Source organism: Hyperolius riggenbachi, chromosome 2 (genome assembly GCF_040937935.1).
Source record: "Hyperolius riggenbachi isolate aHypRig1 chromosome 2, aHypRig1.pri, whole genome shotgun sequence".
In the NCBI taxonomy this organism is placed as follows: domain Eukaryota; kingdom Metazoa; phylum Chordata; class Amphibia; order Anura; family Hyperoliidae; genus Hyperolius; species Hyperolius riggenbachi.
In genome coordinates this window covers 264,461,849-264,486,209 of record NC_090647.1, presented here as the reverse complement: position 1 = coordinate 264,486,209, position 24,361 = coordinate 264,461,849, and the positions used below count along the sequence as shown (strand labels likewise).

The 24,361-nt window shown below is 44.9% G+C and overlaps 1 protein-coding gene across 1 annotated transcript in view; it reads left to right on the top strand.

Moving 5' to 3' along the window:
• Positions 1-7: 7 nt before the first annotated feature.
• NXN (nucleoredoxin) overlaps positions 8-24,361 on the top strand; it is a 186,433-nt gene continuing 162,079 nt past the window's right edge. The window contains exon 1 of the mRNA XM_068268609.1: positions 8-440. Coding sequence (XP_068124710.1) covers positions 144-440 — 297 coding nt within the window. The 5' untranslated portion in view covers positions 8-143. The remainder of the gene's footprint in view (positions 441-24,361) is intronic.

Genomic DNA, 24,361 nt, shown 5'->3' with positions numbered 1-24,361 from the left:
AGCCAATCGGCTCAGTGCAGCCCGGACTCCGGCGCAGCTCGTGTGGCGCACGCGGCTCATCCCCTCCCGGCCACCGGGGAGCGCGTCACGGACTCCCAGAGCCAAGCGTGCAGGAGCGACACTGCGGAGGGCCGAGCAGCAGCATGTCGGGCCCGGGGCTGCTGGTGGAGCTGCTGGGAGACAAGCTGGTGACGGCAGAGCGGGAGGAGGTGGACGTGCAGTCTCTGGGCTCCCGAGCCACGCTTATTGGGCTGCTGTTCGGCTGTGGGATGAGCGCTCCCTGCCAACAGTTACTGCCCGGCCTCACTGACTTCTATTCTAAGACCCGGGAACGCCTGGAGATTGTCTTCATCTCTTCGGACCCTGATCAGAAGAAATGGCAGCTCTTCCTGAAGGACATGCCCTGGTTAGCACTACCCTACCAGGAGAAACACAAGAAGGTGAGGGGCTCAGCCCTGCTGGGAAGGAGGGCAGGGCACTGATGCTTGCCATGGATCGTGTTTATTGTTACGTGCTTCTGGATCCTATACAACTGTCTGTAGCCATGGCAAACGTCATCTGCGTCTGTGAAACCCGAGCGGTGCAGGAAGAAGTGTCATGTACCATGCTGGATGGGGCAGCTAATCTATGCCTGAGTGCAGTGCCATATATCATGCAGGATGGGGCAGCTGATCTGTGCCAGGGGGCAGTGCCATGTACCGTGCAGGATGGGGCAGCTAATCTATGCCTGAGTGCAGTGCCATGTACCGTGCAGGATGGGGCAGCTGATCTGTGCCAGGGGGCAGTGTCATGTATCATGCAGGATGGGGCAGCTGATCTGTGCCAGGGGGCAGTGCCATGTACCGTGCAGGATGGGGCAGCTAATCTATGCCTGAGTGCAGTGCCATGTACCGTGCAGGATGGGGCAGCTGATCTGTGCCAGGGGGCAGTGTCATGTACAGTTTAAGATGGGGTAGCTGATCTGTGCCAGGGGGCAGTGCTGTGTACCGTGCAGGGTGGGGCAGCTGATCTGTGCCAGGGGGCAGTGCCATGTACCGTGCAGGATGGGGCAGCTAATCTTCCTGAGTGCAGTGCCATATACCGTGCAGGATGGGGCAGCTGATCTGTGCCAGGGGGCAGTGCCATGTACCGTGCAGGATGGGGCAGCTAATCTATGCCTGAGTGCAGTGCCATGTACCGTGCAGGATGGGGCAGCTAATCTATGCCTGAGTGCAGTGCCATGTACCGTGCAGGATGGGGCAGCTGATCTGTGCCAGGGGGCAGTGTCATGTACAGTTTAAGATGGGGTAGCTGATCTGTGCCAGGGGGCAGTGCTGTGTACCGTGCAGGGTGGGGCAGCTGATCTGTGCCAGGGCTCAGTGTCATGTATCGTGCAGGATGGGGCAGCTGATCTGTGCCAGGGCTCAGTGCCATGTATCATGCAGGATGGGGCAGCTGATCTGTGCCAGGGGGCAGTGCCATGTACCGTGCAGGATGGGGCAGCTGATCTGTGCCAGGGGGCAGTGCCATGTACCGTGCAGGATGGGGCAGCTGATCTGTGCCAGGGGGCAGTGCCATGTACCGTGCAGGATGGGGCAGCTAATCTATGCCTGAGTGCAGTGCCAAAAACCGTGCAGGATGGGGCAGCTGATCTGTGCCAGGGGGCAGTGCCATGTACCGTGCAGGATGGGGCAGCTAATATATGCCTGAGTGCAGTGCCATGTACCGTGCAGGATGGGGCAGCTGATCTGTGCCAGGGGGCAGTGTCATGTACAGTTTAAGATGGGGTAGCTGATCTGTGCCAGGGGGCAGTGCTGTGTACCGTGCAGGGTGGGGCAGCTGATCTGTGCCAGGGCTCAGTGTCATGTACCGTGCAGGATGGGGCAGCTGATCTGTGCCAGGGCTCAGTGCCATGTATCATGCAGGGTGGGGCAGCTGATCTGTGCCAGGGGGCAGTGCCATGTACCGTGCAGGATGGGGCAGCTGATCTATGCCTGAGTGCAGTGCCATATATCATGCAGGATGGGGCAGCTGATCTGTGCCAGGGCTCAGTGCCATGTACCGTGCAGGATGGGGCAGCTGATCTGTGCCAGGGGGCAGTGCCATGTACCGTGCAGGATGGGGCAGCTGATCTGTGCCAGGGGGCAGTGCCATGTACCGTGCAGGATGGGGCAGCTGATTTGTGCCAGGGTGCAGTGCTGTGTACCGTGCAGGATGGGGCAGCTGATCTGTGCCAGGGCTCAGTGCCATGTACCGTGCAGGATGGGGCAGCTGATTTGTGCCAGGGTGCAGTGCTGTGTACCGTGCAGGATGGGGCAGCTGATTTGTGCCAGGGGGCAGTGTCATGTACTGTACAGGGTGGGGCAGCTGATCTGTGCCAGGGTGCAGTGCTGTGTACCGTGCAGGATGGGGCAGCTGATTTGTGCCAGGGGGCAGTGTCATGTACCGTGCAGGATGGGGCAGCTGATTTGTGCCAGTGCCTTTATGTGATGCTGCTCCTTGCTGATTTCTCACATCTTGGCTTCTGCCCAGTGGTGTTACTAATCCCCAGTTGTATTGACACAGCATTCCTGTACATTTTCTAGAACACTTTATTCTCTCCCAGAGTTGGTTGTTACATGTATACAGCTACAATTCTGTGGAACTCTGATAGAATAGCAACAGTTGTTTTCTCTTGGCTGACCCTAACCTATTTGCTATCGATCTGTTGGTAGAGTTCTCTGCACTTACGAATATGATGAAAAGATCAAGGTGAAATGCATTCAAAGGTATGCTACTGATGTTCAAGCCTGTTGTACAAAGTAAAATGTTCTGTAAGCATTTGATACTCTGGCATATATTGAGAGCAACTTGCAGGGATCAGATGATCAGTGCAGTCATGTTATTCGGATTAGTAAATAATTGTGTGTCGGTATGTCTTTTCCTGATATGCCTGCTGTGCAGACTTTTTTTTTTTTTTTAATGAAAATTCATTATGTATTCATGCAACCATTCACACTAAAGGCTTTTTTTTTCTTTGCATGGATTGGAAAACGGAGTATCCAAGCAGCTGGGGTGACCCAATACCACTAGGAAAGTATAGGGGAATAAAAGAGACCGAAAAGCCCTCCTACTAAAAAGCAATGCTTAGGCCTCAGACACACTATAAGCGCTTTTCTGACTGTTTTCAAATCATCAGCCCTTTCTAAGGGCTTTTAAAAAATCGCTCCCAATCACTTGCATTAAAATTGCTGTAAAATCGTGTAAAAATCACCTTAAAAAATCGCATAAAATTGTAAATGCGGAAAAATGTACACAAATGCGGTGATGTTTACGTGTTTTTACTGCAATTTTAATGTGTGAATGGGAGTGGTGTTTTTTTTTTTAAGTTCTCAGGAAGCACTTATGACTCAAACGCTCAGAGAAGCGCTTATAGTGTGTCTGAGCCCTTAGTGTGATTTGCTGTCTTAAAACAGAAGGTATTTTCGATAATTCAGCTTTAAGTGAACATCCTTTGATTAAGGCAAATCACACTGAGGGTGCGTTTCCACTAGTGCGGTTGGAAATCGCCGCGGATTCTCCACGGATGAATTCGCATGCAGGAGCGAAATCGCATGCGGTTGTATGCGAATTTTACCGCGAATTCGCATACGATTTCGCATGGATGACGCTGTGTGCGAATTTAACCATGTCAGTGCCTGTGTGCTTTTTCATTGATTCCATGCGAAATCGTATGCGAATTCGCATGAAAATTCGCATGAAAAAACACCATGCGAATTCCCTATTAAATACATTGTATGCGAATCGCATGCATGTGTGCGGTGTCCGAATTCGGATGGCTCTGCTGAGCAGATTTTTCCTGCACAAGAAAACGCTCCGTTTTCCTGACAAGTGGACACAGGCTCATTCACTTTTATTGGTTATGCGAATTTGCATGCGGGGAACGCATGCGAATTCGCGTTAGTGGAAACGCACCCTAAGCATGGATTGAAAAACAAATGTTTGGGTATGTAATACAGTTGATGTTATGATGAGGGGGACGTAAGTTGGGCATGGGGAAATATGGGAAGGACATAATGACTGCAATTTGTAACCTGTTCAATCAACCCCTTTCCTAAGGCTACATACACACTTGAGATAAAAGTCTTTGGGAAAGGCAAGATCACAGACTAATTTTACCCCATTCCATGTAGTATGAGAGCCATACTCTACACAGTCTATTCTATTGAGCTGAACTCCCCATCAGATAAAAACCTTTGCAAGATGCTGCACACAAAGATGCTGTACAGACACAAAAGATCAGTATCTGCAAAAGATCCGTTCCTGCAAAATGCATTCATAGTCTATGATATCTGCAGATCATCATACACACCTGGTTTAACTGAACTTCATCTGCATATCTGACAATCATCTGCAGATCTGAAAATCCATCCTGGTGGATCTGATCTGCAGATGATTGTCTGTTAAACAAGGTGTGTATGATGATCTGCAGATCCCATAGACTATGAATGCATTATGCCGGAACAGATCTTTTGCAGATACTGATCTGTTGCATGTGTACAGCATCTTTGTGTGCAGCATCTTGCAAAGATTGTTATCTGATGGGGAGTGCAGCTCCGTAGAATAGACTGTGTAGAGTATGGCTCTCATACTACATGGAAGGAGGTAAAATTGGTCTAAAGCCGCATCTACACACGTAGATGCGGCCACGATGCTCCTTATCAATCGAGCTGCTGATGCGGCTTGATTGATAAGATCCAACAGGACGGATCTTGCTTCCGCCGATTCCCTGCTCGCTCCCCGCGAGGGGACAATGGCAGGGAATCGAGCGGAAGATAAGCGGCGCCGGCGGGGACGAGCGCGGCTTATCTTCCGAATACGGCGCACGCGCGGCGAGCGGGGACGCGTCGGGCACGCGGAAGAGGCAATCCGGCGGCTAATCGAGCCGCCGGATCGCAGCCTCATCTACGCGTGTAAATGAGGCCTAAGATCATTCATTTATCTTTCAAGTGTGTATGTAGCATTATGGTCATCATCTTTCTCTAGATTGAGCAGAATTCACATTGGCTGACACACAACTAATCAGATGTGCAAGAATAATTTATACTTTTCAGGTTATATAATAAATCAGCTGTCAGGTAATATTTTGGCTCTGGAATCTGATTACTAGAGATAGTAAGATCCAAATCATTCTACCTGCTTGCATGCAGATTTCATGCAGCTTTGATTTGGGCCAGTCAGGTACAGTTCTTGCTGGATTTGATAGGTCCAAATCCATATTGCACACCATCTGCGTGATATTTGCATGCAAGCCAGAATAATTGGAGCTAGTACTTGAGGGGACCGTGCGGTAAACCTAATAGGATCGTTCCACTAATGTGGTTAGGTGGAGAGCACCTATTTGAACTTTTAGGTTTCAGATAGGTTGTAGTAAACTATGCCCACACTATTGAGCCAATTACAATGCTTTGCGTTATAGAGGGTGCTCTGATTGGAGAATCTGTGAAGTTTCCTGCTGGGTCCCCTCAAGTAGACTAGCGCAAAATTATTTACATCTTATTGACCATCTACTGATTAGACTCATGCAAAACTTTGATTCACTCTATGGTAATTCTGTTTTTTTGAGCAAAACAATTTATCTTAAGTTAGAATTTGTTTATCTTTGTTAAAGTGGACTTGAACTCTTGCACAGGACAGATGGAAAACTTACAGAAATGCACCCTGTATGTATTTAGATAGCTTAGCCTGTCTAATTCCCCCTCATCTGTGACTGAGCACAAGTGTAATTTGATATCTTAGCTATTATTATTATTATTATTTATTGTATTTATAAAGCGCCAACATATTACGCAGCGCTGTCAGCTGGCTGCCATGACAGAGCAGCTAAACACAGGAAGTTAACCCTGTGTCTGCTTCCATGAAAGCAGGAAGTAGACACACTGCAGATTCATTGCAGGATTCAATCAGCTGTAACAAAGAAATATTTTTCTTTAAGAGCTATTATCCTGTTGCTTATCTTTTAGAGCAGAGAGGAAGGTCTGAGTTCATGTCCGCTTTAAAGAGCTTTTGAGGCTGCCATGTGAACCCTTCAGTACTAGTATGATTTAGGTGACCCAGCAGGAAATCCCGTAGGGAGATTCTGGTAAGGCGATTGTTCGTAGTTTCAACAGCACCAACTTTTACGGTTCAAATAAGTAGCCGTGTTCTCCCCTGAGCTCTTTTAGCCGGGTTCTCCACCCGGCTACTTTTGGTGAGCACCCGGCTGTCATCGGCTCACCACCTCCTATTCTGTAAGCAGAGTTGCACACAGAAGCAACAGCCCTGCATTCTCTCATCTCACCCCACCGGTTACTTTTTCATGCCCCTCGGCTGGAAAAAAATTCTGGGGAGAACACTGAGGTAGTTATAAGAACTGCCCTCACACTATTGGGCCAATTACAATGCTTCAAGTTGTAGAGTGTGCTGTGATTATAAAACTGTTGAAACAGCAACCAGTCGCATTAGCACAATTTCCCTATAAGGTTTCCCCCTGGGTCACCTAAACCATACTAGCACCAAGGATCATTTCCTGGCTATGCTAATGCATGTGCTATAACTAGTAATGTTAGCTATGAGTACGTAGCTACTCGTAATCATAATTTGAAGTAGCGCTGCCTGCAAAAAGGGGGGGGGGAGTTTAACTTACATATGCCGCCGATAGCGTGGTTTTCTGCACTGCCTAGTGGGCTTCTAGCCTCACTGATAACTCTTTACAGCCATAAACATATTGTCTGGCAGAAAACAGCTTCAGGGTGCAGGGGATAGATAATAAAAAAGTCAGTTTTATAGATTTTGTCTCTGGAACACTGAAAGTCTGTGTTATTCAGCTGAGGCAATAAAACATGTAAGGTCAGCCTTACATGCCCCACGTGGCAAACCGATCAATTCCTTTCTGATCTGAATCTGATCAGAAAGAGATCAATTCCCTCTATACACGGCATACAGATTTTTAAAGAGACTCTGAAGCGAGAATAAATCTGGCTTCAGAGCTCATAGTTGCTAAACCGCCGCATACGCGCCGCTAAACGGGGGTCCCTTCACCCCCAAACCCCCCACTGCGACACTTGGTCGCAGGCTTGGTCGCTCCTGGAGGCAGGGCTAACGGCTGCAGCCCTGCCTCCATTCGCGTCTATCAGCGGCGCATCGCCGCCTCTCCCCCGCCCCTCTCAGTGAAGGAAGACTGAGAGGGGTGGGGGAGAGGCGGAGATACGCGCTGACAGACGTGCGTGGGGCAGGGCTGCGGCGGTTAGCCCTGCCCCAACCAGGAAGCGCTCCTCCGCTGCACGGAGGGGGATTTGGGGGTCAAGGGACCCCCGTTAAGCCGCGGGATAGCGGCGGTTTAGCAGGGGCACACGTGCCCCTGCTATATATGAGGTCTGAAGCGAGATTTATTCTCGCTTCAGACTCTCTTTAATAGAGTTCACCATGAAACCTATTGAAACTCTATCGAACTGCCGAGTTGCACTGTTCGATGCAGTGCAATGGCATGAGCCATCGATCTATCGCCGCTCCCTCACTGCATCTAATCAAAATTTCCTGCCTGGTCTGATCTTAATATTGATAGATGTTTGCCAGAGCCCATTGGATAGCTGCTACTGCGCCTGCGCGCATGGCGACAAGCCCTCATTGGTGCATTTTCAGGGGGACCTGGGCACTAGAAAGGATGGGCGGAGGGGAACGGGATAAGCTTCTTTAACAAACACATAACATTTATATTGCGCTTTTCTCCTGGTGAACTTAAAGCGGCAAAGCTGCAGCCACTAGGACACGCTCTATAGGAAGTAGCATTGTTAGGGAGACTTGCCCAAGGTATAGGCGCAGGCTTACTGAACAGGCAGAGCCGAGATTTGAAACCAGGTCTCCTGTGTCAGAGGCAGAGCCCTTAACCATTACACTATCCAGTCACCATTACAGGATCCAGAGGCTCCCCCCACCCTTCAGTAACTAGGGGCACTTTGTTCCCTACAGGTGCTCTTTAAGCATGAGATTGAAGCCTTTGGATAATCCAGAGGCTTTCCGGATTCTCGTAGAGCCCACCATTCCAGCGCTGGCTTCCTATTCAACTTCTGGCTGTGCTCCTGGCGAGTGCATGCAGACTGGGCATGCCAGAGTAAGGTTTGTGCATGCACAGAGGAAACAAGCCATGCACGAGAGGTTTCATTCCACTGGACTTTATTTACTTTATCTACATTTTAACCATTTTTATATTAATCTATAAAGTCCATAGATCGCTGCAAGACACTTGTGTCAAGCTATGCTTGACATTTAAAAGCTGTTATACCTGGAAAAGGATGTTGCACTAAGAATGAATGTCACTTGGGGGTTGAATACAACTGATAATGATGTGAGCTCAGAAAAGACATTTGTGGTTAGTTCATTATAAAAGTTATATTTGTCTGACTTACAAGTGCCTCTTTGATTTAAGTGTAAACAAGATGACTGAAATGATCAAAATCAATGTCAAACTGGCCAAAACACTCCATTTCAGTGGGGGTTGAATCATTTTGAACACAACTGTAGGTCTTTAAAGTGACAATTGTAGGCAGTGCTGTACATTACATAAGAAGAGTCAGTGAATAGAAATATATGATGCAAGAGGAGTGGAACATCCTGACTTAGGGCCCTGTCACACCAAATAGCGTTTTTTGGGGTCTTTTTCGAATTTGAAAAAAACGCCTCCATCGACTTACATTAAAATCGTGGAAAAATTGCAGCAATGGCAATATTTGAAAAATCACAATTGTGGCAATTTTGCAGCGATTTTAAAGAGGTGTTGTCACCATAACAATCAAATTTCAACAGCAACTGGTCTGAGTGTATTAAAGCGGACCCAAACCAAACATTTTTTTTAATTACAAATATTTAGTTGCACCACTCTAACACATACAAAGATAAATAAACACTCCTTCAAACCTATGAGCATTTCAGTGCATGCTTTTCACCCTTCTCTTTTCATAACTAGGGTTATACTGGGGGCAGCCATTAGCAATTCCTCCATTGCTACTCCACCAGTTTGCCAGGTTTTGTCCCGGCAATTTGAAAGGAAGGGAGGGGTTCCTCCAATAAATGTAAAATATGTTATATTTGTCATCATGCAGCTGAAAAAAGGCTGCTATTTATTATTATAATTTAGAAAATAGATTTTATTTCTGAAATCTTGTATTTTTAATTTGGGTCCACTTTAAGTGATAAAATGCTAATCCTGCAATCAAAACTTGCAAAACTTTTTCTGCTGTTATGGTTTGTAGTTATCATATACTTTAGGAGCACTGGCCCTAGTGCCAAACAGTGCCAAAGAGTTGAATGCTGGGAGTTCTTTTTATCTATAATATATTCCTCCTCTGCCTAGCTGCTTATCAGAAACACCCTCTGATTACGTGTGTTTACAAGCAAGGCTGAAGTGACTCAGTGATTGGATGTGTAAATAAAAAAAAGACAGTGCAGTTGTTAGTATACACCTCAGTGGGAGTGTCTGAAGACTCTGGGAGGAGGGCAGCTAATGAATACACAATGAGCAAGAGAAGGGAGGGGGGAATGCAAGAGTCAGGGAGGATATGATGTCAGCATTAGCTTGGCAAGATGGCCACTGCCTAGAATAGGATTTTCTGCTTTTCCTTTATAAAATTCACAGGAATTATTACGTGGATAGCACAATACATCTGTTATGTAAGTAGAAGTAGTATTTATCTACTTATATATGTGTTTTTTATTGCTTGTTCTTTATTGTAAGTCAATGGAGACATTTAACAAAAACAAAAACGAAAACTACCCCAAAACGCTATTTGGTGTGTCAGGGCACTAAAAGAGCTTTTAGATTTTAGATCCTTTTGAATTCTGTAGTCCACTCCTTTAGCATAGCATGTGTGTGCCTTTACAGGCTTGCAGACTCAGAGTAGCATTGTCTCTGTGGAATAGTTTAAACATTTCAAAGGTTTTGTACAGTATCTTGTTTCTCTGGAGATTGTCTGGTCTGATTGTTTCCAGCACATAACCATTACAACTATTAACAGTGGTATAATCGGTGTAAGCTGTTCCCCCACCCCACTGCTTCAAACCAGATTATCATAGCATTCATGGCTTGTGATAGATTATCATATTTTATTATTTTGACTGCTGTTAATGGGATGGTTTAAATGCGCATTGAGGGCTGGGGCAAACCGAGCGGGTTTTCAGGCGTTTTTGCAGCTGCTTGCGGCTGTGGATACGCTAGGGTAATGTATTTCAATGGGGTGGGTCACACCAGAGCGGGAGGCGTTTTGCTTAAACGCATACTCCCGGGCTGAGGCATTTTTTGGATTGCGGAGGCGTTTCTGCCTCCAATGTAAAGTATAGGAAATACGCAAACCGCTCTGAAACACGCCAGTTCAGAGCGGTTTTGCAGTAGTTTTTGTTACAGAAGCTGTTCAGTAACAGCTTTACTGTAACAATATATGAATTCTGCTACACAAAAAACGCTACACAAAACCGCAAAATGCTAGCTGAAAAGCTTCAGAAAAATAAGAAAAAGTGTTTCAAAATCTGCTAGCATTTTGTGGATCTGCTAGCAGGTTTGGTGTGCACTGGGCCTGATTGCTGCTCTGCACATATACATTTCTTATTGCACAGTTTATCTGCAGTTAGGCAATAAAAGGTATTACCATCCATCACTAAAGTTTGCCATTTCTGCGAAAAGTGTACTGCACATCAGTTGTCCTTTTACACTAAATCAGTAGCTGTCAGTTGGAACTGTAAGCAACTGAGGTGCAGTCCAGTGTCCAAGTTTCCTTATGGCCTCTTTCACACTATATGCTGAAAACTGAAGCTTTTTCACAATGCACTGCTATGGAGAAAATCATTAAAAGGCAACGCAAAGCATCAGATGATGAATGGGCGTGTAATACTTAGGCCTCGTTCACAAAACAACCCGCAGGTGCCCGTGCGATCGGAACGCAACGCGTATGATCACAGGCAGTCTGCATTATTATGATTTGTGTGGCTAATTCCATTGACTTGTAGTGAATTGGTCAGCCGTGCGTTTTGCAAAAAAATGTGTGGACCACAACGCATGTAATGTGAACATCAGACAGTGCAGTATATGCACTTCTGATGTCCGTGCGTGTCTGCCTCCTACACGCGTTGCCAATATACAGACGGCAATGCGTGCAATGTGAACGAGGCCCTAAACTCTGTTGAAAACTGTTGCATACTTGAAGCACATAAGTATTTACTATTTTATTAGAGTTACAGAGTACCCAGCAAGCTCTTGGTGAACCGAAACTCCTAGGAGTGTGTAAGGGGCTACAATGAGGGGCTATTTTTATTTTATCAGCAGAGATTATGGCAAGTTGAACAGTAATGTACAAAATCATAGTTTTCTGTATAAAATGCGGTGTTCACTTGGGAGACTACAAAACTGCAGCACTGATGGAGTATCCATATGGCACACTTGTGGTTTTAAACTAGGTTTGTTTAGTGTTATGTAATGCCCAACATATTTTGACATCAGCAGGTGCACGTTGGAATGTTACTGCTCAGTAAATATCGGCAGTACTCTCAAGTGTGCAGCAATTAATCAGTGACAGTGACCAAACAGGTTTGTGTGGCAGGCATTTGTTTAAAAAAGCAATAACAAACCATCAAACCCAATCTGTGCCCTTTTTTAATTTCACAAAGGGCAGAATACAAGTTTAATGCTGGAAATACCAGAATACCAGCATTCTGTGTACCCAGCTATGGGAATTTCTTCTAAGTAACAAAAGGTATAGTGCAAGACAAATGCTTTCAGGCAGATCAATATGAAGGTGGCCACACACCATACAATTTTTAAAATGTATTTTCAATTCAAGAATTACAATTTTTCTGATTGATTAGTCAAATGTTTACAGTGTACCACGCACCCACAATCTGACCATTACACCATACTCGTGTTTAATTTTATTCCTACAGTAGAATCCATTCAGGTCGCATTCACAGTGGGACGTTGCGTTGTAATGCAGCGTTAAAGTCACAACGCAGCATTATAACGCAATGCAAAAAAAAGTGGTAACGCACATTAATGCTGCGTAACAGTTGCCTACAGTAGTTACAGGAAAGCATACAGGCAATGAAAAGTATGTGTCTCTGTACCTGGTAATGTGTGCGTTTAGAAATAACGCACTGCAAGCAGTGAGTTACCATAACGCTACACAACGCTAACATCGCACTGTGAACGTCCCATAGGATTGGCATTGCAGTGCGGTAAGCTGCATTGTAAGACTTTATAATGCAGCTCTGCAACGTCCCATTGTGAATGCGACCTAATAGTAAACTCCAAGGGACCAGGAAAAGTAGTTTACTATATCAGAATTGGTCATACATTGTATATTTATACGGACACATTTGCTGGGGCCTGAGGACTGATTTTACTATATCAGTTTACTATGAGATTCTACTGTATTATGAAAAAATGATTGAAAACAACACAGCATGTCGTCGGCTACACAGCTGACATGTCTGTGTAGCCCAGAGATGTCGCCCAAGGGGATCGGGTCCCACCGGACGCAGTACGCACCTTTAGAAATTGCTGTTTGGCAAGGCCAACAGTGCTTGTCTATACAGGGATTGTATATACAGGGAGACCTGAGATATCAATTAGATCGTCCCTATCTATTATGGCGCGTCTACACGAGGCGATCCGACGGCTCGATTAGCCGCCGGATTGCCTCTTCCGCATCCCCGCGCGTACCCGCCGCGTCCCTGCTCGCCCGCGACGGATTCGATCCCCCGCTTGTCCCCGCCGGTGCCGTTTTTCTTCCGCTCGATTCCCTGCCATTGCCCCCTCGTGGGGATCGAGCAGGGAATCGGCGGTGGCGAAATCCGACCTGACGGATCTTATCAATCGAGCTTATCAATCGAGTATGCGTTTTAAGCATCAGCGGCTCGATTGATCAGTCACATCGCTCCGTGTAGACGGAGCATTAAAGGGAATCTTAAGTAAAAAAAAAAAAAAAAAAAAAAAAAAAGATGATTTTAACTTACCTGAGGCTTCTTCCAGCCTCCTGGACTCCTACTGTTCCCCTCCGGGCAGTGGTGACGGCTCCCAGTCGGTGGCTACTGCCACGCGTGGCCCAGAACCGTGTGCACCCTTGTCACGCTCCGCACACACATGCGTAATTTGCTACTGCGCATACGCAAAAAGCTCCTGGCGCTGGGAGCGTGACCAGGGTGCACAAGGCTCGGTGCCACGTGTACTCAGTACCCACGACTGGCTAGCTCTGCAGACGTCACCACAGATGTCTGAAGAGGATTAGGAGGACGTCAGAGGCACAGTAGGAGTCCAGGGGGCTGGAAGAAGCCCAAGGTAAGGTTTTATTTACTTAAGATTCCCTTCAAGTAAAAGTATACACCGGTACAATTATTTTGCACATATCTGCTGATAACCTGAATGTGTATGATCTTCATCTGTTGGGATATCACAATTTTATGTGTAAAAAAACAAATGGTGTGTATAAATAGCCAGTAAGATGCTAATTATTCCTGTTTGCATGCAGTTTTAATACAAATTGTATGCAGCCTGCAATTCAGCTAGTCCAAGTTAGCTCCATTGTTGTTAACTACAAAAACAGTATTTATGTAACGCACCACTGTGAATCCAGCCTGAAAGGTATTTAGTGCAAAGGTAAGGCTTAGTGCCAACTTTCTACTTTACTTAAAGGGATACTGTAGGGGGGTCGGGGGAAAATGAGCTGAACTTACCCGGGGCTTCTAATGGTCCCCCGCAGACATCCTGTGTTGGCGCAGCCACTCACCGATGCTCCGGCCCCGCCTCCAGTTCACTTCTGGAATTTCTGACTTTAAAGTCAGAAAACCCCTGCGCCTGCACGCCCGCGTCCTCGCTCCCGCTGATGTCACCAGGAATGTACTGCGCAGACACAGACCATACTGGGCCTGCGCTGTGCGCTCTTGATGACATCAGCGGGATCGAGGACACGGCAACGCAGGTGCAGTGGTTTGCAGGCTTTAAAGTCTGAAATTCCAGAAGTGAACCAGAGGCGGGGCCGGAGCATCGGTGAGTGGCTGCGCCAACACAGGAAGTCTGCGGGGGACCGTTAGAAGCCCCGGGTAAGTTCAACTCATTTTCCCCTGACCCCCCTACAGTATCCCTTTAAAACTTGCAAATAATTGTAAGTGCAGAATTATGCTTTTGTTACTGCAAATTTGCACAGCTTCAAAATGAACTTTCTCTGCAAGATTTGATTAGCACATTTTACAAAAGTTTTTCATAATTGCATAATTCTTATTCACCTTAAGGGCCTGTTTCCACTAGGAGCGGTGCGATGCGGCTACATAGCCGCATCGCACCGCAGGTGTGCTGAAACACATGCACGGCAATGGAAGAGTTTCCACTGTGTGCATGTTGTGCGGGTCGATGCGGAGCGATCCGAGAATCTGCAGCATGCAGATTCTCGCACGGCCGCATCCGCCCGCAGCCGCGTCTCAGCTCCTCAATCGACTTCCGCATCGGGAGATGGCGGAAGTGATGCGATGCGGCTAGGTAGCCGCATTCGCATCACTTTGTAGTGGAAACCGGCCCTTAATGTATTTGTATCTTGAAGATGAGCTGTCAGGCATACTATCTCACAAAAAACATACATCAGTAGATAAATACTTGCTCTACTTACATAACATATGTATTGCACTGCCCACATTTTCATTTTAGTGATTTTTCTGTAGTAAAAAAAAAACATTTGACTATGTCTTATCCATCGTTTCCTCCCTTACTCTGTCTGTGTATCATTGCCCATCCCTCCTCCCAGTCGTCAGACACTCCCACCCAGCTCTGCAGTAGAAAGTGCATTGTCTCAGCATGAGAAATATTGACCAATAAGAGAGGAAAAGAGGTGTGGGTTGGGAAAACTGGAGGGAAAGAGGCTTCAGCCAATCAGGCTGCATTAGTTAAGTCGTTTGAAGGGAAAGTAAAGAAGAAAAAAGAAAACCCAGCATGCCCTGCAACTTCTTTTGTGCGGCAGATGTATCAAATAAGAGCCAGGGAAACTGGGGAATGACGTTTTATGGAGAAGAAAAGTAATAGAGGATTTTTAACTTTTTGATTGCCTGGTTAGCATCCTTGTTACTTGTTTTTCAGATAAAAATAAAGAATTGATTTTTTATTTTATGTCTGACAGTTGCACTTGACATCCCTACTGACTACTGCGACTTTGGAAGATAGAGAATAAATATAATAATAAACGCAATGCAAACATAGCTGGCACTGGCGTGTAGCTTTTTAAAATATTAGCTGGCAGTCTAAGGGCCCTTTTTCAACTTTTTTTAATGCTTTGCTATGCAATACATTTTTTTTCTCCATAGCAGTGCATTGTGAAACAGCTTCAGTTTTTCAGCTTATACTGTGAAAAGGCGAGACAGTGCAAAACAGAGCAGGGAAATGCGCTGCCATAGGCCTAAATGTCAATTATGGCTGTAGTGGCACTCGGGCAGTAATTTGGGTGCTGTCAAAAGACTGAGCGCTAATTACTATAAAAACAGTGTAATTTGGCCGCCAGCATATTTACATTTTCCATGGTGGCCTGGAGGGAGAATAGTAAATAACGCCACTGGGACTTTTGCAGGAGCAGGGTGAGCGGTTTTTCAACTTTGCCCTGCGCCCAAATTTCCTGGCGCCGTTTTTGCATGTAGCTGTGACAGTGGCCATAGGGCAACATAAACAGTGAGCAGCACAACAACAGCAACTGATATAGTGTAAAAGGGCCCTGAGGGCCTGAGCCCACTGACACAGTTGTGTCCGCTTTTCAGTTACACATCAATGTTAGCATGCTATATGGAAAAGAGCCCTATCAGCCATGCTTATGATAATGTGATCGCAGGGACAGCAGACAGTGCATAGACCAGGCATGGGCAAACTTGGCCCTCCAGCTGTTAAGGAACTACAAGTCCCACAATGCATTGCAGGAGTCTGACAGCCACAGTCATGACTCATAAAGGCAAATGCATTGTGGGACTTGTTGTTCCGTAACAGCTGGAGGGCCGAGTTTGCCCATGCCTGGCATAGACTGTACTGTCTGCTGTTTCCATACATGTGCTGTGATTCACCACTGAATTGCAGCACATAGTTGCCTGCATTTCAGGGTGATTGCGCCTGCAATCCCATTCAGTATAATGAATGGGATACCTCCCCCCCCTCCCCCCAGGGAGTCACATGCAACCCAGAGCCACACGGTTCTGAGTTGCAAATGGGAATGAGCTCTAAGGGTTTCCATGTAACGCAGAGGCGTGCGGCTCTGCATTGCGCGTCACTACCAGGGGGCGGAGCTTGCAATCCCATTCATTATACTGAATGGGATCATGGGCTGAATTGCCCCCAAATGCAGCAAAACATGCGCAGCGATTCAGCAGTGAATCGCCATGCATGTTTTGAAACGGCAGACAGTGCAGTCTATGCACTGTCTGCTGTCCCTGCGATCGCGTTTCCATAAGGGTGCATGAAAAAGCGCTATATGGAAACAAGCGATGCTGAAAAGTGGACAGGAGCGGATACAACTGTGTCAGTGGGCTCAGGCCCTCATGGTTTACAAATAGAAACTGGTTCCAGTGAAACTGAGATACTTATGAAGCGGAGTAAATGCTTTGAGTAAAATAAGCAGAGCTCATATTTTTGTAAGCGACTTAGGCCTCAATTCATGGAGCATTATCAAATGTTTATCAAACACTTTATCAAACGTTTGATAATTTACCTCATGGGTAAAATCTCATTTTAAATTCACTAAGGTGTTATATATATATCGAATGTTTTACCGATAAAACGTTCAACAAATATATAACACCTTAGTGAGATTTTACCCATGAGGTAAATTATCAAACGTTTGATAAAGTGTTTGATAAACGTTTGATAATGCTCCGTGAATTGAGGCCTTTGTAGGAACCTTCGTTTTAATGCAGAAAACCTAGATGTATTTGGTGAAAGTGTCTCTGGTGTAGTGGGTAACAATAGATTGCAGTGAAAATACAGGACTGTAAAGTGTGCCTCACTATGGCTACTGTAAGTTGACGTTGTTTACTTTGCGGAGGCCAGCTAGGCATGGAAGAAATTCCAAATATGTGACAGAAGATTTTTAACACAGATTTTTAGAGCAGAAACGTTAATAAAGAAGTTAATCCTAGTACATGGTTTATTTTTGTACAGCGGTGAGACGTTTGGAGTCTTTTTTTTTATTTTAAGGCAGAACCAGGTGCAGATAAAGCAGCATTGGCCACCCAGCCTGCCATTCCCTTAACTGATTGTTTGCCTGCTGCACATAGATGAGGCTGTCACCCATAGCAACCAGATTTCCGCTATAACCTGCAGCATCAGCAGTGATTGTAGTCATTACCTGTCTTCCAGACAATTGGGGCTTTTACTGGTGTTATGTTTATATAATCTTTTTTAGAAATTGCTTCTACCAATCCGTTATGAACCGTTGTTTATAAGTAATGACTTCTCTCATAGGTTAACCCCTTTTGATCATGTCAAACCTGATTTTTGCATAATGGGCTAGATTTTATGCAATTTGGATGACATTTATTCTGATTAAATAATTCATACAGTCCATGCCTAACCTTTACGTGGTCACATGCAAAAACCTTTTTTTCTGCCTGTAAAGCAGATTGCCAGGAACGTTTAAGGTGTACTAGAGCCAAAACTCTGGTTAAAAAAAGAAAAACTTACCGAAGAGGGAAGCCTCCAGATCCTGTAGAGGCTTCCTATGGCATCCTCCGGTCCCCTGATGCCGCTCGCAGACTCTCCACAGATTTCTGATGGGGGCTGCGTTCCTCTTCTAGCATGAGCGTGGTTGTATTGTGCCTGTGCAAGTACAGCTGTGGCTGCACAGTAAACCAGAGCTACTCCCTGCCACTGTACAGGTGGGCTGTAGCAGGGCCACATTCCTGCTGTAAGAGCCACATAGCCAGTGGAGTGAGGGAAGGAATGGTCTTATGTGGCAATGACAGGGTTGGTTTGTTAATAGCTTTGTAACAGCATTCTCTACAAAATGCAGGCAGTGCAGATCTTTATTTAGAAGGCCTGCATAGAGAGTATTTCAATAATGACGATGGAGGATCTACTGAAGGTATGAGGTGCTTACATTTTTGCAGTATTCCTTAGGTGAAAAAAGAAATGTTTCGCAATGGCTGAGTTTTTTAATTCTTGAAGAAAAAAAATGCTAGCTGTTTGAAAACTGCTTGGGTAATGTATTTCAATGGGCTGGTGCACATCAGAGTGGTTCGTTTTTTTCACAAACGCAAACTCGGGGGCTGCAGCATTTTTTGATTTCCGAACCGTTTCTGTCTCAATGTTAAAGTATAGGAAAGTGGAAAACCGCTCTGAAAAACGCTAGATCAGAGCGGTTTTCCAAGCATTTTTGTTACAGAAGCTCTTTAGTAACAGCTTTACTGTAACAATATATGAAATCTGCTAAACAAAAACGTTAGGCATGTTTAGAAAATCTCTCTGAACATGCCTAGAATCGCTCTGAAAATATGCTTCAAAAACCTCTAGCGTTTTGCGGATTTGCTAGAGGTTTTTGGTGGACACTGGCCCTACTTCTCATCAACCATTACACTCAAGCTGTGCTCAAAGTCTAAGCTATTCAGATCTGGACTCCCTATTCTTCGTGGTGCTGATAGAGACTTGAGCTGCTTTGCTGTGAACAGCTGACCTCTGATGACAAGAATGTCCGTTTTGTCAGCATTTATTAACCAGTTGTCATTCTTCCACTCCTCAAGATCAACTAAGCATCAACTAAGTACCTGTTTATTTTTGGTGTAAGGTCTGTCATGCCAGGGTTGAACGATGAATATAGCTGTGTGTCATCAGCATAGTAGTGATATATGGTCAGACTATGTTTATGGACAATTTTTCCAAGTGGCAGCATGTATATGGTAAACAGCAAAAGGCATAGTATCAAGTCCTGGGGCATACCATATTTTAGTATTCATCCCTTATGTCCTGCCAGCCAAGAATAATAATGATGGACTACATCTCCTGGCATGCACTGTGGTGGAGGTTTCATATCTGTGCAGGAACTTCAATCTCCAGCAGCTGCGGGAGGGACAAACAAAATAGATGACTGCGTACACACGGGAAGACTAAGGAGCTGCCCCTCAAAGGTAATTTAATGCTTGCCCCCCCCCCCCCCCTCAACAGCCAACACCATTGACAAACCTCGGTTTATATAAAGAAAAGTTTTTTAATGTCTGTGGTACACATTAAGCTCAAGGAGCTTACCAGTACAGAGCAAGTGGTGTATCTAACTGTTTGAATGCTGTTCTGCATAGTAATCGTAGCTTTAAAGTGCAGCTGCCAGCCATACTATCTCAGAACCCCCCCCCCCCCCCCCCCTCCCCAAACACACACACACATATATAAGTAGATAAATACTTGCTCTACTTACGTAACATATGTCTTGCACTGTACACATTTTGATTTTAGTGATTTTTCTACAGTAAAAAAAAGAGAAAAACATTCTTAGCATTTCCCATATTAACTGTGGCTGTTTTGAATACATTAGTACTTAGCAGCACTTCCCAAACATTTCCTATCTTGATTGAAAAAAAACATGTTAATCGAAAGTGTCCCTTTAATCTGCAGCAGTTTAGGGATGGATTTGCACTTTTCTTAACTGTAGTGCAGCTCTAGAAATCCACGCTAAACTGCCAGTATTATATAGGATTTAAGAAGTTTCTTACTATCATGCAGAACAGTTCCTCTGCTGGTTAAAACAGTTTTAGAAGAAAAAAAACTGTCGGTAATGCTTTGATAAATCTGGCCCTGTGATTTTTGAATGAGGTCACTAATGACATCTTTCATAATCTCGTAAGTTTGCATGAAATACAGGCTGTGTCTCGATGGGGGTTCGTGTGGCATTATTTTACATTGAAATCTGTTGAATTCATAGTTTTCTCAATCCAACATGTTAAACGAAGTAAAATAATGCAATTCTGCTACTGGTGTTTTGATCTAATCATTTTCAGCTTTCTTCAGCATGCTGGAATTTTACAGCTACTTTTTGGTGACAAGATAGTGTTGACTATTCATAGCAGACCCATCTATGTCCACTACAAGGCAATTTTTCTCCTAGTGTGCAAGCATCTGTGATTCCTTTGTCTTTTTGTAACTGGATTTTTATGGTGGCCCCACCACAGCAATTATATGAGCAATGCTCTCTTCAGTTTAAAGTTTAACTAGGTTGAGGATTGTGGAGAAGCTGCTCTTTGTTGGTGAAATATATAGATTTTATGACTTGACAGATAAGCTTAGGACATTGTCACACAATGTTTGGCTGTTGATTGATCCACGTATGGGTACCCTAAAGGTTGCCATACATGAGTCAACCAAAATGTTTCATTTGTCTTTTTTTTTATTAAAGATTATCGCTTGTACAGTAAAAAAAAAATTTTTTTTACAAACATTTTCATAATTGTTTTATTGTTTCATCTTTTAACATGGTGAAAAACTCTGATCCATTTTTAGAAAAAGAAACAAAACAAAAACAATACAGTATGATGGAATAGATTGTTTTCTAATAATACAATCAAGAAAATGTATTGAATTAAAAAAAAAATAGAGGAAAAAAAATGGTTTATTGGCACCATGTGGCAGGGATGCATACTTGTAGTTACTTTGTGATGTAATACATCAATCTATTTCTCTTGAAGTGGATATGAAGTCATGTTATGTGAGAGTCATTCCATGTCAAATCAACACAATTGTGTATGAAAATCTGCCCTGACCACTCAGATTTTGATAAAACTTGGTGTATGTGATGCCCTTACATACTTATGAATAGAAATGGGGGAACAAAATAATTTTCTGCCTTTCCTTCAAAAGTTATTAAGTATTACTGTATTTTTCAGCACATAAGACGCCCTCTTTTCTCCCCCAAAATTAGGAGGTCTTATATGCCAAAGGTCTGGACAGGGTCCTCCCCTCCCAAGCTCTTACCCATTCAGCGTCGCGAGTCGTCTCATCTGTCCATCTCCGCTGCTGTATACACTCATCTTGTGTGGCCTCCGCCCTTCCGAGTTCACCGAAGCCCTATAGTTGCGCACAGCATCAGGTCATGCATGATGTGAGCAGCTAGAGGGTACCAGTGAACCCGGAATTGCAGGGCCACACAGAACGAGTTTATACAGTGGCAGAATCGGCTGTATACATTGGCGAAGACAGATACCAGGGACATGGTACCTAGAACCTAGATGATAGTGTAATCAGTTTAGATGGGTGTGTAGTCAGTGTAGATGTGAGTGTAGTCTGTGTAGCTGGGAGTGTAGTCTGTGTAGCTGGGAAGTGTGGTTTTTGTAGTGGTCTTTGTAGCTGGGAAGTGTAGTCTTTGTAGCTGGGAAGTGTAGTCTTTGTAGCTGGGAAGTGTGGTCTGCGTAACTGGGAAGTGTGGTCTGCGTAACTGGGAAGTGTGGTCTGCGTAACTGGGAAGTGTCATTTGCGTAATTGGGAAGTGTAGTCTGTGTAGCTGCAGTGTTCTCCACAGAAATTATTTCCAGCCGGGTGGCATGAAAAAGTTGCCGGGTGGAGCGAGATGAGAGAATGCAGGGCCGGTGCTTCTGTGCGCAACTCTGCTCACAGCATAGGAGGAGATGAGCTTGTAACAGCCGGGTGGTCACGAAAACCACCAAAAAAAGTGGAGCACCCGGCTAAAAGAGACATTAAAGGATGATTTGCATATTTATACAGTGAGGCATCGCAGGAGACATCATATGCTCACTCCAACCTGAATAATCGCAAATACTTTCTGTTTTAAGAAGGCAAACTTTTGTTTTGCATACCATAGTCAAATAACCATTGTAGTCTAGGGCCCATTTAGGAGGAAGCCAATTAACTTATCTGTATGTTTTTGGGATGTGGGAGGAAACCCACGCAGACTCAGTAAGAACATACAGACTACATGCAGATAGTGCTCTGGCTGGGATTCGAACAACTATGCCACTGTGCTGCCCATAGTTACAAAGTGACTAATTAAATCCAAGTAAGTCAGGTATTGCTGTTTATTGTCACATGACAAAGCTGCATGAAAATTAGATGGCATGTTGATAATATTTCTGCTCTTTCAGTGAGATTGGGCACAAGGGTGGGGGCAACTGTCAGGAGGCTTGGAGGAGATGGCCAACACACTAAAGCTAGTTCAAGCCATGGTTGTGATATAAACAGATTTTTTGATTACTAGTAGAATATGATAACTAATAGGATAAATGATCAGTCCACTCTTTGCAGTAGCATATCCGAAACATTTTTCAATGTAACTCAGTTTCACTATTTGAAAGACAAATATTGCTATTTTAAATAATGACATGCTATGTTACACCACAAGTGGTTTGTATGTTCTTTCTGATGTAAGATGAAGAGTAAATGGTTTGCAATTTGTACTTGTGGTTGAAAATTGCACACAAATGTATTTTCATTGCAGATTCTTAGGAATCCATAAAAGAGGCTATGTCTTGTTTCATTTCACTTAGGCTAACCCCTTGATTTCTGGGAGAGATGACAAAGTTCCACCATCACAGGGAAGCCCCATGTCATAATGCAAGTGCTTTTTCATATCTCTGCCCTGGAGCATTTAAAGGACAACTGAGGTGACCTGATATGATGAGATAGACGTGTGGATGTACAGTAAAAGCACAAAAATGACTATGCTGTGTTCCTTTTTTCTTTCTCTGTATGAAAGAGTTAAACATCAGGCAAGCAAGTGACAGTTTCTGTCTGGGTCGGACTATAGAGTAACCCTCACTGATATGTAATTAAACCATAAAACACTTTTCTGTCAGTAAGTGGCTTCTGAGAGCAGAAAAGAGAGAAACAAGGGTCAATTGTTCATATGTTTGAGCTCTGGCATACTTAAATGAAGGTGTCATTGAGCAGAAACAATGAAAGAGTACAAACTAGATTTAAAGGACTTACGAGGCCAGTTTTAGGGAAAAAAAAGTTAGATACCTGCATCAGTTTGTAAGGCACAGAGGACGCCGTCCGCGCCCTCCGTGCCGTTTCGCCGGGTCCCCGCCAAACCTCCGATCCACGCTACAGGAAACAGCCTGTTACGTGGATCGGGGGGGGGGGGGGGTGTGGCCCTAGAGCTGCGCAGACGCACTCGCGGCTATGCGGACTGCGCAGCCGCGCCCAGCTCCAGCGGCCATCTTTCTGCAGGCTGGAGAGCCCGGGCAGTGCGGTCGGGGGCCGTTCGGGGGGCTACTGAGTGGCTGGGACCCGGCGAAACGGCACGGAGGGCTCGGACGGCGTCCTCCGTGTCTTACAAACTGATGCAGGTATCTAACTTTTTTTTTTTTTAAACTGGCCTCGTAAGTCCTTTAAGTATTATGATAAAACTGTGGGAAATCGAAAAAAGCCATTTTTAGGAGGAGGAGGATAGATGCAATTGTTTATCTGATCAGTTTATTTTCACCTTGGATGTCCTTTAAAAAGGGAGAACTAGAATTGTAACTGGACTGATTAAATGGTCCTGTTAAGTTTCTCTTGCAGCTGACATCAATTTCTATAAAATAAGACGTGGGCTGGACAGATCTTCAACTGATCTGGACCATACAACCAGGTATTTACAAATTGATCAAAGTCAACTGAATAGAGCCCTATGGGCTTGATTCACAAAGCGGTGCTAACCTACTTAGCACGTCTAAAGTCTTTAGACGCGCTACCCAGGGTGCTAAGTAGGTTAGCACCGGATTTCTCAATCAGATCGCGCGCTAACTTTGCGCGCGCAAAGTTTTATGTGCGCTAAGTCCCATAGGCTTTAATGGGCACTTCGCGCGGAGCGCCCTGCAGTTTTACGCGCATAAAGTTTTGCGCGCGTAAAGTTTTATGCGCGAAAAGCTTGTTTAGACGTGCTAAGGGGGTTTTCACAGGCGTGCTAATAGTTAGCACCGCTTTGTGAATCAAGCCCTATGTGTGCTGCATAATGCATGTATTATAACACGCATAATGCAGTGCACACTCTGTATGTTAAACGCGCACGTTTTATTCATAATGTATATAATTGGTATGTAATGTGTTCGTTTTCACTCACATTATCCAGAAAAGCAAGCTAGAAAGTGTGTTAAGATAACATGATTGGTTTCAACATAGAGATGTGAGCGTACCCGCACAGTTGTATGAGTGAGTTCACATGTGGTAATGCAGTGCAACATAACACACATCGGGCTTGATTCACAAAGCGGTGATAACCCAGTTATCACGCCTAAAAGACTTTAGGCGTGATGACCTTTTCACCACTGAGTTATCACCGCTTTTTCCTGCTCTTCGCGCGAAGTTACCGCGCGTGAGCGCGCGCAAAGTCCCATAGGGTTTAATGGGTGCTTCGCGCGAAGCGTCGGGTGCTGCGCGCGCGCGTAC